Source organism: Chrysemys picta, chromosome 3 (genome assembly GCF_011386835.1).
Source record: "Chrysemys picta bellii isolate R12L10 chromosome 3, ASM1138683v2, whole genome shotgun sequence".
In the NCBI taxonomy this organism is placed as follows: Eukaryota; Metazoa; Chordata; order Testudines; family Emydidae; genus Chrysemys; species Chrysemys picta.
The window spans coordinates 47,687,941-47,704,836 of NC_088793.1; the positions used below are offsets into that span (position 1 = coordinate 47,687,941).

A 16,896-nucleotide genomic window follows, 5' to 3' on the forward strand; every position below is an offset into this window, starting at 1 on the left:
GTCTATATGTAGATTTTCCTCAGTGCTAGAGATAAATAAATACTTCTTGTTTAATCTAAATACAATTCAATACCAATTATGCAAAGAAATGAAAAACAATCTATTTTATTTAACTGTTTCAAATTATGTTGGGTGAAATTCAGACCCCTTTGTAGTCAATGGGACCATCATTTTACAAATGGTATATAAAGTGTCAGTAATGTCAGACTTATTGTTTAAATGCTGCCCAGAAGTTATGGCTGCATCTTTTTTGGAGTCTATTGCTTGCATGAAAGGTGCAAGACTGAGAGGCCCAAAGATTCAAGTCCAAAATCAATCCAGTAAGGCCTGGGCAGTGACAGTGTAATTGCCTTCTCACACTGCTTTACTAATATCAGGGTTGAGGCATGCCTTTGGATGGTAGGGTAGTTCAGCATCTCTGTCTTGGCCTCCTTGGTGATGCTGCCAGTGATGGCAATGTATAGCATGGTGCTTTTTTTGTGACAGTCCTTGCTCCATTAGGAACTGAGCATACTCCTTTCACGTATACTGGGCCACCAAGTAGCCATCAGCTGGTTACAATGCCTGTCTCTACCAGCCTGGGCCAATCTCAGAAAACATTTTCAATGGATTTCTCCCAAAATGAAAATCTTAGTGATCATATATAGTGTTTGATGAATCTTCAATTAATGTTTGAAAATTTTAATGTTTATAATGGATTCTGTATATGATTTATACAATGTTTGTATTAATTATAACTTGTTTCCTAGCTTTCACATTTGGCAGATCTTTTGGGGAAACAGTTTCGGCTCTACCAACGTGTCTTCACTCACTTGTAGAAAAGATGCAAGTAATTGAGTCTTCTTGGCTCCCCTCTCCCTTCCCCCCACTTAAATTCAAAGGAAATTAAATGCAGACTCAACATATAAACCAGAACATGCATATCAACAGAAGACAATATGGAGAAACATTTCAAAATCACACGGTCTATTCACATCACTTGTTACCGGATACAGTTTTAATGATGATTCAGTTTAAACAAGACAGTGCATGAACTGTACTCCACAGATCATCCTAAACAGGATACTAGGATCATCAAAAAGCACAAGGAAAATATTTTCATTGGAACAATCTTTACAAAAATGTACCAAATTAATTGACACTACCCAGTAGAAAATACATATACTGTATGCAGTTAGATTCTACATATTTAGTGACAGTGGATGGGATACTTTTGAAAGCCAGTTCTATGTACACTATAATCCTTTTGTATATACTTTTGCAAACACAGTCCTGGTCAACCCTAAGAATGTCATTTATGGCAAACTTTATTTATGTATTTTGGATCACCACTCTAACTGACTTTAGTAGGAGTTCTGCCTGGGTAAAGACCGCAGAGTTTGTCCCTCTGTTACTTTGAAAGAAAATTTTGTTGTTGTTGTTGTTTTTCCAGTTTTACTCTCCTTGCATAAATATACAGATATCTATTTTCTACAATCTGCCTGGCACACACGTGTGTGTGTGTGTCTGTGTGTGTGTGTGTGTGTGTGTGTGTGTTTTATTCAATGTGTGCAGATGTGCATACATAATACACAAATATTCACTTGGTATATACACACCTATCACACACCTTAACAGGGTTTTTAACTTTCCATCTAATAATTTTTGTGTTTAAAAAGTCTAAAAGTAGTATTGGCCAGTGCATAGAGAAAAAGGATTGACTTTTTTTTGCCTATCTTTCTAGGGAAACAAATATTTATACTCATAATTACAAAAATATCTGTATTAAAAATATCACTAAACCTCAATTTTCCTCCTCTAACTCTTAAAGCCTCTTACAAATAAGCTCATAATATTCTCCTTCTCTTTTAATAAATTAGATTTACATTAATTCCTAATATCAGTCCTGTTTCTATAGCATAAAAGATCCTTTAACAGCTCACTTAATACCTTTGTCAGTTTTTGATAGTGAAAGATGGACCTGTTGCATCGTAGTCCAGTAGGTGGATGGTAACTTATCAATGACAGTGTAGTAGAAATTACACTGACCAGACTTACTGAGTATGAGAAATTACACTGACCAGACTAGAGTATGCAGCAGTCAGATCATGATCCCAGTGATGGCAAAACTTCTGTTGACTTTGGTGGAAAAAGAATTTAGTCTTGGATCTGCAGCCATTTTAAATGTTCATTTTCGCAGTTTGACTTTCTTACAGATTGAGAACGAGTAAGTTTTAACTTTATCATCCAGATCTCACAGACAGACTAGTCTTTACAGCATAACACTTTACTCAGCCTTAAGGTTATGCACATGCTCAAGTACTTTGTTGAATTAGGGTTTCAGTGATTTTATCAACATTTGCCATTGCTTAAAAATCCAACTATGGCATCTCAATCCAGTAAGGGATAAATTGCCACTGGCAGTAAAATAGAAAACTTTGAAGTACAGAGGAACCAAATCCTCCAGAAGTATATTAGTTTTAAAGCACCAAGCACACTTTTTTGGCACTGCGTATAATAATCAATGGCAAAGTTTTCACTGACTCCAGGATTTGCCCTGCAGTTCTTCTGTAATTTAGATTTTTTATTTCTAATGCATTGCTAATATTTCTCATGTGAAATGTATAATCCAGATAGCATTGCCATCCTCTGTCAGGCATGCTGGATATTATAAATTACTGAGTGCAATTTACAAAACAAAACTGGAAAGAAATTCTGTTAGAAAAAAATGAAAAAGGTAGGACATGATTGGCCCCTATTGTCTTACAATACAATTTAATCTAATGTTGAATTTACAGTTAAAATTGAATGAATGTTCCAATTATCTGGTATGAAATATAGAACTAACAAGGGGTTTAAAAAACAAAACATTTGTACCACAATCATAAATTAACCATATAGGAAAATTTGAGTTGCATATGAAACTGACTTCACAATAAATTATGCTTTCTTTGTGTTAGCTGTTTATATTAATTTATAAGAAAACAATGAAAAAATGATAAACATGCTACTATAGACTTCCTACTAGCATCCACCATCTTACAAATTTTTATATTTTTTTAGTAATAAAATTATCACATTAAATTTGCACAATCTTTTCCTACTGAAATGTGTGTTCCCTTGTAATTATTGCATTCCACCCTGAAGGTATTTGTATTTAATTAATCTGTTTGTTTAAGCAGTAGGTATAACAATTATGAAATGGGAAACTGTTAAGCACAAATAAGTCAAACTTCTTAAGTATTTACCACAACAATTAGATAGCCAAGGCAATGCGTCATTTAATTTGCATTGTATTATGTGTCCCCATTCTGATCAACTGAAAGATACTGCCATTTATTCCCCACAACTCAACATCTTTTGGTCACTGGCGAACGAATCACAGTTTTAATGTAACTCTAATGCTCAGTGACAATATCTTTATACTAGTCTTTTACATTGTAACCTTATCATATGATCTGAAGCTTTCATCTAAGTTATCTGATATTGCATACATTTATTTTTATTCCCCTGCGATCTTCCAAGGACAGTACTGTGGACAATGCCACACTTTCAAGTGAACACCACTGGTTCATCTGCAGTCTTTTACCTTAATCCCTCTCCCCCTTCTCCCAAAACTCATTTCAGAACTTTTCCTCTTTCAGGATATGAACTCTTCTCTGTGACCAGCATCAATGTGTTTCTTTGAATTAGTCATTGGGCCTTGAGCCTACAAACAGTTACACATGTAAATAACTTTATATGCATAATCCTGTTGAATTCAAGGGATTATTCATGTGCATAGAGTTCTCACTGGGTTGCAGAATTTGGTCCTGGGCTCAATATTCCTGATTAAGGCAAAACTGCCTCCTGAAGTCAGTGAGGGTTTTGCCAGAGCTAGGCTTGCAAAATCAGGCTATTAATTAATCTTGTCTTCAAGATGATTTAAAGGATGTTCCTATTCAGCAGTTTTAATTCTTAACTTCCTTTTTCCCATGCCAAATGCCATTTTAAAATCTCCATTTAGGGCACTTTTTGATACCTTATTGTAGATCCCAAAATAGCCCACTTCTCTCTGTGATTGGCTGGAAGTTGGACTTAGACCTGACCAAACTCAGGATGACATCAGACCACAGGACTCAGGTCTGATCACAGTCAGGACCACACTCCATACACTGGCAGCCTTCAGGTTTGATGATTGCAACTCATAGCTAGGAATAAAGCCGCCCACCTTGATAGAACTCAGATTGCTGCAAAATCAGCAACCCATCTGTTTAGGAATACAGGTTGCTGTGACTCACCACCCAGAGCTTCTCTCTCTGCACTAGTTCCCCAATAAATAAGATGTCCAGTTCAAGGTCTCAACCCGATATGCAAAGCCCTCTAACTATCTGAGAACTGGTCCTACTGCCTGAGAGCTTGTTCTTCCTTCTGAGACCAGAACTGCTGTTGGCATCTGTGATCTAACACAACAATGAAACTCTTAGCTAATTGCGGGAGGTGTGTTAATTGCAGGAAACAGAAGTTTCATGGGAACTGGATGTAGGTTATAGAACTCACTTCAGGAAGAGATAATATGACAATTGGCAAAACTTAAAAGCAAAACTTACCTTTCTAACTTAGTTTTCCCACAGTATATTCTTCTCACACACAGGCCCATAGCACACCCTCTCAGCCACCCAAAGAGAAATGAACAGGCAAACTATAAACCTATAAAACTATTTCATTTACAGAATGTGAAGAAAAATTATTTCTATTTTTAAATTCTTGGGAGGCACACAGATACTAGTCATGTGAACTCTGTAAGTACATAGGCAGACTAAAGAAACCAGATGAATTTGAAACTTCTATTACTTTTTTTTACTTCTATAGTATTAAAGCAAATTCAAATTCTGATGTTGTGTTAAATTAACAATCTGTATTTTATTCAGATGGAAGATCGTCTGTATTATTCTTAATAATTTTATCCTATATTCTGTTTCCTAAACTACATTCTTTAAAATCCCTTTTAGGAATATACAATGTTTCCAGTTTCAACCTAGCTGTTACTATTAAATATTTTGGGATCAAAAATACCATACAGGACAATGATAGAAAATTGTTCCACATGTAATGTACAAACCATTTTTCACAGTTCTAATGAATATTATATAAAAATGTCACAATTTAAGCAATAATAGATACTTGGTGTAATCAAGATTAAATTAAGTTCAGCCTTACACGTTCACATGCTAAGAGTCAAATCCAGGTTCAGTGTGCTGTTGTACTCTAAGCAGGTGTAGATATACACTCTGCAAAAGCAGCAGTACAGTGTACCCCTATGCTGGTAACAACTGCCCCTGCACACCCACCCATGTACTGGTTATTCTGGCCTGAAGCACATATAATTTGAGCAAGGGTGGGGTAAATGTAAGGACCATAGCTGGGTTGGGGATATGTGTACAATGTCCTTTGACCCAGGCCTCAGAACACTTCTTGTGGATTTGTGGAGAGTCTGCGAGTGGGGCGGAAGCAGACTAAGAACTGAGATAGTGTTCTATCTTCTGGGCATGGATTATTTTGTCAGGCACTTATGTACAATATTCTGACAGAATTTGCCTTATCGGGCCAAATCCTGTTTACCTTATTCAAAATTGTGTGAGCAAGATTAACAGGATTTGGCCCAAATGGTTAACCCTTCAAGTAGCATAAGAGTAATTCCAGTACACTTAGCCCATAGTTCCTAAATAACTTCATTTGCAAAATGAAAGCAGATCATTGTTTGTTTATGGGGGGGGACATCTGCTCATGAGAGAACTTTGCAAAAACGGACTACATTTTATTGTACATCTAGTTTTGGAATTGATATTCTAAAAGAATATCCTGTATTTTTTACTTCATACATCTGATTAAGTGGGTTCTAGCCCACAAAAGTTTATGCCCAAATAAATTTGTTAGTCTCTAAGGTGCCACACGGACTCCTCGGTTTTTTTGTTTTTGTTTTTGTTTTTTTTCACGTGGCACAATTTTTTCCCAAACACAGTTTGACATCAAAATGATTATTTATTTGTATTTTTAGTTATTTACCACCTAGGTACTACTACGATGATGAGTGTTTTAGAAATACCTAGCAGACCTCTAACATGAGTGCATAGATGTCTGTGTTATATGCATTGGCATGGATGCTGAACACCCACTTTTAACAAAAGGATAACTGTAGTCTTTACAGAGAATTATTGTAGCAGACAGAAAGATTTTACAAAGGGCCACTTAAATGGTTTCACGTGGAATGTGTGTCCAGGATCTTATATGAGAAGAGTAAAATAATCAAATAATGTTACTGCTGATTGAAGGGGGCAAGAACAGCATTTTTATATTAAAATGAAATTATACTCACTCAATTTTACATTATGTTGGATTAAATCACTATAGATCTGAGTTATTTATTTAAATTATACAATATAAAGTGTAAATGTAATTGTATTTAAATTAAATTAGCCAAACTAAATTATATACAATACTGACACAGTGAAAACGCTACTGTAATAAGACTTCTGACTGTAAGTCAGTACAATGCAGTATATCCTAATAATGCACAATACTCAAAAATAGAATGTGGGGATTAGGAATTACTTAAGATGTAGTCATGATCCTTAACTATATTAGACCAAATGGAAAACCGGACTGTGCAAAACTCAGTTTAATCCCAGTTGACTGGGTGAGTCACTTTTTTATGTAACTCAGATTTCTGACACAATATCATGTTAATTGCCAATGCTTAATATATAACTTTACTTGCCAAAGAATGCTCAGGTTATGAGAGTGCTGCAAATGCTTGGCCAAAGAATTCCTGCATTTGCAGATAGTTTGAAAGGATTCCCTTTGTGATTGGGGTAAAGCACTTGGGTGATCAGTAAACATTGCTTTCTGGTTGACTTTGCCTTCTAATGGACACTGCCCCCTTGAGGTGTTCATTGCATTCAGAGAAAATTGTATGTGAAGGCTGTATGAATCTGTACAAGAGTGTGTTCTTCCAGTTTGAGTGAGTTCTTACCTAATCATTGTAGTTCATTTAATTGCTTATTTCCTCCCAGCTGAAGGGTGTATAAATCTTTATTAATAACAGATCTTTAGATGTCAATTCTAGGCACATCGCAGAGGAAATTGGGTGTGCATGTCCCATTGGCAATGAAAATTAGCAGCAGTTGCATGCTTAATTGCCCATGCACAGTGCTGCAACCAAGATAGCAATTCTTAGAGAGTAAAGATGAAATCCAGGCCCCACTGAAGGCTATGGCAATACTTCCATTGACTTCCACAGGGCCAAGATTTCACCCTAAGTCTTTGGCAAAATGCAATAAAAAGTCACATTATAAAAAGAGCTGTGTTCAAGGCAGCACAAGAAGCTGTATCAGGAATGATCTAGTTATTAATTAGTCCTGCCTTGAGTGCAGGGGACTGGACTAGATGACCTGTTGAGGTCCTTTCCAATCCTACACTTCTATGATACACAAAGGTAAGGCCAGGAAAAGCTTAGTTTTGGGGATACTGTGTCTGTGACTGGTAATGGAGGCATCAAAACATCCCATCATTAATAGTCTGGAAAACCTATTCCATTTCAATCCAGAGTTTTGCCTTACAACTCACTATTCCCCACCTAACTATGCTTTGGGCCAAAACCTGCGACCTTTACTCAGTCCTTATTCCTTAATCCAATGGGAATTTGTTGGACTGAGCAGAAAAGATTATTTTTGTATCCACTCTGCTTTTGACACCAGCAGCTACGTCTGGCTCCAAGCAGGAGTTCTTCTTCCTGGGATTCTCAATATGGTGGTTACTCTGGACACCTCTAGGGTGGGTTTCTTTTACAGCACAGAAGACAGTCTTGGGGTATATTAACTTATAGTGTGTTCCTCTTCCTCTGCAGGTGGGAACCTGTAGAAGCAGGACTATTGATGGGCCTGCCCCTTCCATCTCTGCTGACTTTGTACACTGCTAAGTCCCCATGGAGTGATTTCCAGTGAGTATGTAACAGAGGTGGAATCTCCCCTTCTGGAGATGTAGGCTCCCTTGTGTGTGTGGAGGGGGGTGGAGGAGCCTGGTGCCCTGAGCAAGGTCCTCAGGACTGGCCCATAATGGACAGATAAGCTTCTGTATTTGTGCAGTTTGGCTCTTGAAATCCGTGTCACAGACCTACCTATAAAAATTAAATGTCTACATCGTAAATCACAATGCAGTAAGGGAAATAGAGTTTTGAAGACTTGTTTGTGGACATCACTACATAGAGGGGAAAATATATATTTCATACTTGATATGTGCAATAAATTGTTAAATATCTTTCGCCATATATAAAATCTATAAAGAGAACAAAAGTGACCAAGTTTATGATGCCATGGTATATTACTAATATATGAAGATTTATTAATAATAATCCTTGGCTGTTCCCTAGTGCCTCTTATGCCAAGGTCTCAAAGCACTTTAAAAACATTAGTTGATTATTATCCCCATTTTCAGATGAGGAAAAAGAGGAAGAGAGAAGTTAAGTGATTTGCCAAAAGTAACACAGCAAGTCAGTGGCAAAGTTAGGGATAGGACTGAGTCCCTGTTCTAACTGTGGTACAACATTATATTCCCACTAAGTAAATTTACTGTATCTTAAAGATGTTGTTTCACACCATGTATTTTAAAGATCATGAAAATTGGCCAGTTTTGTAAAATTAAAATTTTTACAATGGCAATTTCCCACCCCACATAAAGCAGAGAAGGCTACTTAAAGGGTTAACTACACAGCTGTGTAAATAAAAGTTTTTTATTTATTCTTGATGAAACCTAATTATAATCTTTAAATACTGACTGGCACAGAAGATACTGAGCTAGCCCTGGATTCCCTGGTTTTGTTATTGGGCATGGCAATGGTACAACAAGATACTCCTACTGTGGCTTCAGGCAACTCATCTTCCTCAGTCCATTCATTAAGATCCGGATTATAGCACTGAATGCACTTCTTATATTTCTTTTCTATTTCATTCCAGCCACCCACCAAGTAAATTTTCCCATTAAGAATGGAAGCACCTGCAGTGCTCACTCCAGTTGGCAGGGGAGCAGCATAGCTCCACTGGCCAGCATAAGGATTGTAGCACTCAACAGGGAGGACATCAATCCTTTCACCCCGACCCCCCAGTTGGGACCCACCCATGATATAGACCCTCTCCCCAAGGGAAACAGCACAGTGCCATCCTCTTGGAGTGCTAAGGGTGGACTTATCCTGCCAGCTATCATTGCTGGGGTCATACATACACACAGAGCGGGAGTAAGCATTATTTATGTAACCTCCTGTGACCAGGATTCTACCATCTATGACTGCACTGGCATGACAGCACCTTGCTACCTCCAGTGGTGCCTTCATTTGCCACTGGTTAACTGCAGGCACATAGCATTCAACTGAGGATAGACACCCTTCAGAGTTGCGACCACCCACTGCAAAAAGGAGGCCATTGAATACATTCAGGCTAAAATGGGTGCGCTTCTGATTCATGTTGGCCAGGTGAATCCATGTGTTGAAACGAGGATCATATCTGCAAACATTAAGAACAGAGAATAACTGATGCAATCAAAATACTCAAATATTTCTATGGGAAGGCCTACAACGTCGCATCTGCCACTCTATAGTTAAAACTGTGGGGGCTTCTAAATCACTGTTTAATTTTTATTGTCTGGCTATTACAATTCACTTGAACTGAAAGGTAGAGTTCTTGCTAAATTTTGGTAAAAATAGGTTTCATTCTATAACAGGTGAGAAATGTATCTTTGTAATTCAAAAATAGTTTTGTCAATAAAATCTGGCATGTATTTAGCACATAATTTGATCTAATTACCTTCAGTAATTTGATTTTAAAAAACACAACCGCCGAAGAACCTCGGAAAGTGACTATTGTGCCTGTACACTATCTAATTTCAAATACAATTTTCTATTTTTTTGTAATTTAATTTCCAATGTGTCTCAAGATTTTGCATGACCAGTCTTTACAAGTGACATAGTGGCTCCTTTATAATAAATACAATGATGAATTTATTAAATTTGTTCTCATATAATATATTCTGTACTGTACCTGGTCATATGTTCTTTTAAAGCCCAGTATTGCTGCTATTGAAGTTAATAGGAATCTTGCCAAACACCCCAATGTGTGCAGTATTGGGCCTTTTGGTAGTAATAATTAAGAATTTATATCAGAGGGGTAGCCGTGTTAGTCTGAATCTGTAAAAAGCAACAGAGAGTCCTGTGGCACCTTTGAGACTAACAGAAGTATTGGGAGCATAAACTTTCGTGGGTATAAGCTTGCATCTGAAGAAGTGAGGTTCTTACCCACGAAAGCTTATGCTCCCAATACTTCTGTTAGTCTCAAAGGTGCCACAGGACTCTCTGTTGCTTTTTAAGAATTTATATGGCACTTTGTAAGTATTTCTATCTTCAAAGCGCTATACAAGCATTTTAAATGGTATGTGTTGTCAGTAAAAAGATGCATTTTAAATATTGAGGGCCAACTTGGCAACTACTTATTAATGCAAAAAATCCTTACTCAGAGAAAGTTTCATTAATTTCATTGGGACTGTTAGTATCAGTAAGAATTTTCAGGATCAAGTCATTATACAAAGATGCAAACAAGTGTTTAAAAATTATCAAGGATCTGACGAATTCACTAAAACACACCTAACACTGAAGGTCATAAACTGCCTTTGATCTGCAATGCAAATCCTGTGGATATCAGTGGTCATGCCACATGCTCAGGCACAGAGAAACGGGGGGTATGTATAACCCTAGGCTCATGATGCAGATGAGAAAAAGCAAAGGTATTTCAAAGCTAAGGCTGATAATCTGTTTTATACTCATGATGTTGTACTTAATTTATTTTTCATTACAGGACAAAACAAGGAAGAGCTTCAGCTTCTGAGGGCTGCTTTCACATTATGAAAAATCTCTGAATAACATTTCATTTATTATTGATTCTGCATATTAATATGTATGATATTTTAGGTATTTTCCTTTCATTGCTATTCATTTTAAATAAGATTTACATGAAACTAGGATTTTTGTTTTTTAACATCTCAACTGGTTCCACAGGTCAGAGCCTGCTGGAAGTGACATTCTCTGTTCAAAACATTAAGCATCTCCATCAATTCTGAGGTCACAAATAGAAGACTATGACTTCTTTGGAAGGATAAGAGGTGAAGCAGATAAATTGCTAGGCCCACATGTTCCTGTCTTCAGAGGGTATGGAGACCAGCAGGTGGGTAGAGCTCACATAAAAAAGGAGCTGGGGACAACCTCTTAGGAGGGAAATATAAATAATAAGAGTTAGCTCTTGTCTGACATTTTACATCCATATCTCTGAAAGCAATTATACTAATGCAGAGAAGCGAAGAGACTTGCTCAAGGTCAATGGCAAAGCTAGGAATAGAATTCAGGTTGGGTCACACTGACTCCTGTGACTATGTGGTATTATTCCAGCTCGCTGTTTAATTTCCACCATGCAGTCCACATAAAATATCTGTGGGCTGAGTTCTGCTACATAAAAGTCAGGCAGGGCCTGAAATAAGGGGGGGTCGCTGGGGGACCATCTCCTCTATGCAATGTTTTGCTCTAGCAAATTGGCATAAATGACTAAACCGACCGACCAAACAACAGAGGAAGTTAGTGCTGTATTAGTTCTCCCTGTACACTCACTGATCACCCTTCTAGGAGGGGTTATTTGGGCATTCCTGCTCAGGGGCTGTCCTCAACAGTAGCAGAGTAACAGCTGGGTGTGCTGGGAAGCTGCTAAAAGAGAGGCATACAATTTATGCTTCTCTATTATTATTAGACAGTGTATTAGATATATATATATACTGAGATCCATGAGTTTTCCCATTTATGGGCCCATAATGTATCATTGATTCTTAGGCAGAACATGTTTTAAAATCAGTAGAAAGTTTCCCTTACAAATAATTTGACCCCAGGCCTCTAGGTTGAAATCTTCTTGTGTTCTACATTACTGCCACTCATACGGTTCTAGGGGGACAATGCACTGGAACTGCAGTCCTTCAGAAACTATGCAGCATTTTGTGTATTTGACCCGGGTGGGAACAACGTAGCATTTAAGAAACAAAGATATTGCTTCTAAACCTATGTCGTGAGAAATAAAGACCAAAATAAATGAAATATAGAAAAAATGTTGAAAATAAAAAAAGAATCACAATCATTTCTAAAAAAATGTTCTTCAAAGTTTTCCACAAGGCATCAATAGCTCTTGAACTTGAAGAATTCTTGCCTTGTTTGGTCTGTTATAACATTAATGCTACTTACAATTTTCATGTGTTTTAATATTTAAATAGCCATTATTTATTTAATTTTAGCTTGAGGTAGATTTTCTGATTTGGAGTGGTGGTCTTTATACATTTGCGATTATAGATGGATATGACTTTATGCATGACTTTAGTCGTACATTAGTAATAGCTAAAATTTTAAATATCATCCTTTTTCTTCCCTGCTAACAATCTTATCTGGTTTTGCTAAGTTTTGTACACAAGCTTGGATATGCTCCTGCACAATGTGGAATCTGCCTCTCCTTCCCATATAAATAATCATTTACCTGCAGAAATTGCTGACAGCATGCTTGGCCTGGTTCCTGGCATCATTCTGGTCTTCACCACCAGCCACATAGAGAAATCCATCCATCACAGTCACACACTGGTTAAAACTTTTAGCAGGCATTTCAGTAAGCTTCTTCCATCCATTATCAGGATCTCTGTATAAGATGTCTCTGCTAAGGGACTTTTCTGTTAATGCTGGGCGTCCCCCAACAGTAACTAGGACTCTGAAACCTCCACGAATCCTTGTTCTTCTAGACTGCAGTGTATTCTGATTATATGGAAGCAAGTGGTAGTTCATGGCATCCACTAGAAGTCGGTGGCAGTCTGTGTCTTGCATCATTCTGGGTACAGTTTGAACATAATTGACCAAGTCTTGAGCAGAGATTGTACCAAAACGAATGTTGCCCAAGAGATCTGCAGCATACTTTGCTCTTTTTTGGTCAAATTCCAGCCATTTTATTGCTATCTGGAATGCAGCAATTTCAGAAGGCAACTGCAAGTCGTCATCTGCAAGGAGTTCATTGATTTGATCAAAAGTAAGTTTTAAGAACTGATCTGTTTCTGAAAACTCAATGAAGTTGTCTCTAATAAATTTCTGTGCTGCTTCCTTGGTGTTTTTTAGTCCATATGTCTCTGCAATATTGGCAATATACATGCAGTTCTCCACATTGATTTCTTGCATCAAAAAATCAGAGCACATCTTTACAAGGGTGTGAATCTGAAGATAGACTGCTGTGGAAATGATACTACCTATTGTGTAGAGTGAAAGAGTTAGCTTTCCAGTGTAAGCATAGGTGATAACAGTGGCTAGGCCCAATGGGGATACATCATTGAGATCCACTCTTTGAGTAGATGGATCTTTCTTTAAGATGTTATGAAAGTAGTCGCTGCATGAAGCCATCACCACCTTGTGAACATTGAAGGATTTGGTTTTGGTACCAATAATCAAGTCACAAAGAAAATTTTCCTGCCTCATTCTGCTTAGCCCTTCCAAGAGATTTGGGCTATAAGAAGAATCAGAAACCTCAGCTGAGATGCAGCTGAAGCCATTCCCTCCGTCTAAGAAGCCATTCAAGCCATTTAGTTTACTTAGGGGGCCATCCTCCACAATTATAGTCATCTCATTGATATCGCCTTTGTTCTTTTTGACGTTCTTCTTTTTAGGCGCCATGACTGCAATGGAATATCACAGCCAAGAGCTTGCTGAAAAATACAATGATAAAGTTTAGAGTTACATTTCAGTTATAAGTATTTAACACCTGACTGATGACCCCACAGAGTTTAAACTTTATCAATAAATGGCACCACTGTAAGAACAGAACACAAAGTAACATGTCTTACTACTACCTAAAGACTTAAAATTGTGTGTTTTATTGGACTGCATTGGAGTGTGGTCGCTAATAATAAATACTGAATATGATTCTTCTGGAATTATAGTTATAGAGCAAGAATGCATTTAAAATTAACTCTTGTTTATAACAAGATCACAAAAATCAAGTTTCCCCAAGAATGAGTTTAATATACAAATTCAATAGAACTGCAAGAGTTCCCTAAATCCAAATTTAGAAGCTTCTATTTCTCAGAAGTAAAATGAGTTTGGCTAAGTATAAACTTTAAAAAATAGGTCTGGGTCCTGACTTTAAAATATTATTCTATCATTTTTTTTAGTCAAAAACACAATAAAGGGATAGGGCCTGATTCTGTTCTTGCTTTCAGAAGTGCTAGTCACAATTTACAGTGGTGTAAAGGAGTTCAGAATCTGACACACGGAAATTAAAAATGGGGAAAGTTTTTCACAAATAGAGTGTGAAACATTTTGGGGGAAAGTGTATTTGAGTCATGGTTTTCTGTATTCTTAGACTGAGGATCTGAGCCTGAGCACTTTCAGGATTGGGATTGTAGATTTATTAGGGTTATGGAATACTATTTCCATGTCAAAGGTGACAAAGAGTCCTATGGCACCTTACAGACTAACAGACGTATTGGAGCATAAGCTTTCGTGGATGAATACCCACTTCGTCAGACATCTGATGAAGTAGGGATTCACCCATGAAAGCTCATGCTCCAATACTACTGTTAGTCTTAAAGGTGCCATAGGACTCTTAGTCACTTTTTACAGATCCAGACTAACATGGCTACCCCTCTGATACTATTTCCATGTCATTCACAAATGCCCTTCTGCATATAATTTGCTTCACAAGCTTTCCCATATTTATATCATACTGTCCATAATTGAAATTATGGTGCCCACAGTTTCAGCATCAAATATTGAGGGTATTTCTGAAAAAAAGCCCAACTTTGTTTTGTAAAAGAATGTGTACAGATTGATACAGACTTAGCAACAGGTATTAGATTTAAGAAGCCATTTCTGTGTGTGAAGAGAATCCTCACTTTTATACAATAACATTAGATTAATTGTTTAAATTATGCATATAAACTACGGGCAAATTCCTGCTCCCAATGAAGGCAGTTGCCAAACTTCTGTTGAATTCAGTGGGAGAAGGCCCTGTGTGTTCTTCAAAGGAGTTATTTCATTTATAAAATATAAGCAAATACACATTAAAGAAAGGTCCTGGTCTTGAATAATACCTCAGTGAAATGAGTCACCGAGACTAATCAAATATAGCATTATACCTAAGATACACTATTTTCTTGCATTCTGACACAATTTCCTCAAATTCTGATCCTAACCCCCTAGACAAGGACAGAACATGGAGGAATGCTATGTAATGATAAAATAAGTAGCGGCATCATTTACTAGATATTTTTAATAAGCCTCTCCGATATTTCCTTGTAAAATCTCATCACATTCAACTTCCCCAAAGCATTCAGCTTATAATAAGTCAGCATTTTAATTATAGAAAGGAATGGTTAGTTCCGCTGTAAGAACCAGGCTTTTTTTTTTCCTGCTGGGTGATGACTGTGTGCAGTGCGAGAGAGGCCCATGTGTGCCGAAAACGTCAGTGTCTCAGTGTCACTGCATGCCAGAATGAGCTGAGATTCCAAAATGTCCCCTTGCCAAAGAGGTGGGTCAGCTGCTCCCCTTCTCCCTGCCCACCCCGGCTGCATTCCAAGAGCTGCATCTGTTGAAACCTATCAGAGTCAGTTCTAGGAATAGTAACACTCACACAGCAGCTTGCCATTTTAAGACAGGTTCAATTTAAGGTGTATTTGCCACTTTGGACACACTTGATTGTTTCAAATGACGATTTGCAACCTATTTAAACTACAGAAAGTAGTTTATATATATTTCATTGTTACAGACCAAACTTTCGATGTGTTTACATATTCTATTCACAAACTTTATAGATGGCTAGATAATATTACCTTGGCAAGCATAACTGTGGCTTTAAATATTTTCAGAAATACTTAAACTTTATAAACTTTAACACATGCACCATTTGTTCATGAAAACAAGAATGATTTTAGATCCAATACTTTTAAATGTTGTTTGTTATAAAAATAATTCTCCAAAGTTTTCCTAACCATGTACTTTTCTATCAACAGAAATTTAATGAGCTAGTTTATTTGATTAGCAGCCAATGAGTTAAATACAAAAGCATTTGAAGGAAAAGCAAAAGGAAATGCAAAAGCAAAGAAACATATCAGCCAACACACCATGAAAATATCCTAATTTTATTTTTAAGTTTTTGAAGCCTCGGGTGATTTGGTTTTCTACAGACTTTTGCCTTTCTATAGCTACAAGAGGTCATATTGATTTCAGCTGAGGAATAATTCATGCCAAAGGACATTCCAGGTCCAAAAATGTGCTAGATACAGAAAAAAAAAAAAAAAGCTATCCTAGAAACATGATGAATATGACCAGCAACTGCAGCAGCAGGAGCAACCTTACCTTCCTCAGCAATGCACTGTCTACAGCTATCCAACCAGGTGTCAGTAGGAATGTCTGTTCCTAGGAAGAATGATAAGAGAGAGAATGAAAAAGAGAGAGAGAGAGAGAGATCAGAGGCCACCTGACAAGTCCCAGCAATTGCAGTTTCTAGCGTGACCCTTTGCTGTCACAGTGAATAAAAGAGGCTGGTGTCTGCGCTCTGGGGCCCTTTAAAGTGACCCCTCCTCCTCGTCTCTCTCTCTCTCTCTGCCATCCAGGGGGTTAGGTTTCCTTTGCTTGCCTGACTTTTAAAAATTAAGGGAACAAACTTGTCTCTTAGATATAAACATAGATGTGCAAGGGAAATATAGGGCAAGCTCCTGGAAAGGGCATTCTCCTCCCATCCAGCCTTATGCCAACCTCTCTGGGAGAAATTGTTTATGATAACTGTAGTATTTGTCCCAGATGGACAAAATACAACCTGATTCAGACCTCTTCTC

The 16,896-nt window shown here is 37.4% G+C and overlaps 1 protein-coding gene across 1 annotated transcript; it reads right to left on the minus strand.

The window, feature by feature from the left end:
• Positions 1-979: 979 nt before the first annotated feature.
• KLHL31 (kelch like family member 31) lies at positions 980-16,615 on the minus strand. The gene is made up of 3 exons (XM_008163745.4): positions 16,418-16,615; positions 12,564-13,767; positions 980-9,512 (listed from the first exon to the last, which is right to left on the minus strand). Exons 2-3 carry the CDS (start codon positions 13,733-13,735, stop codon positions 8,780-8,782), a joined length of 1,905 nt encoding a protein of 634 aa, XP_008161967.2. The 5' UTR covers positions 13,736-13,767; positions 16,418-16,615; the 3' UTR covers positions 980-8,779.
• Positions 16,616-16,896: the final 281 nt, after the last annotated feature.

Coding starts and splice junctions, on each gene's coding strand:
- KLHL31 (XM_008163745.4), bottom strand. CDS start 13,735: ATGGCGCCTAAAAAGAAGAACGTCAAAAAGAACAAAGGCGATATCAAT. Junction 9,513..12,563: donor GCTGTCAGCAATTTCTGCAG/GTAAATGATTAT, acceptor TAATGTTTGCAG/ATATGATCCTCGTTTCAACA.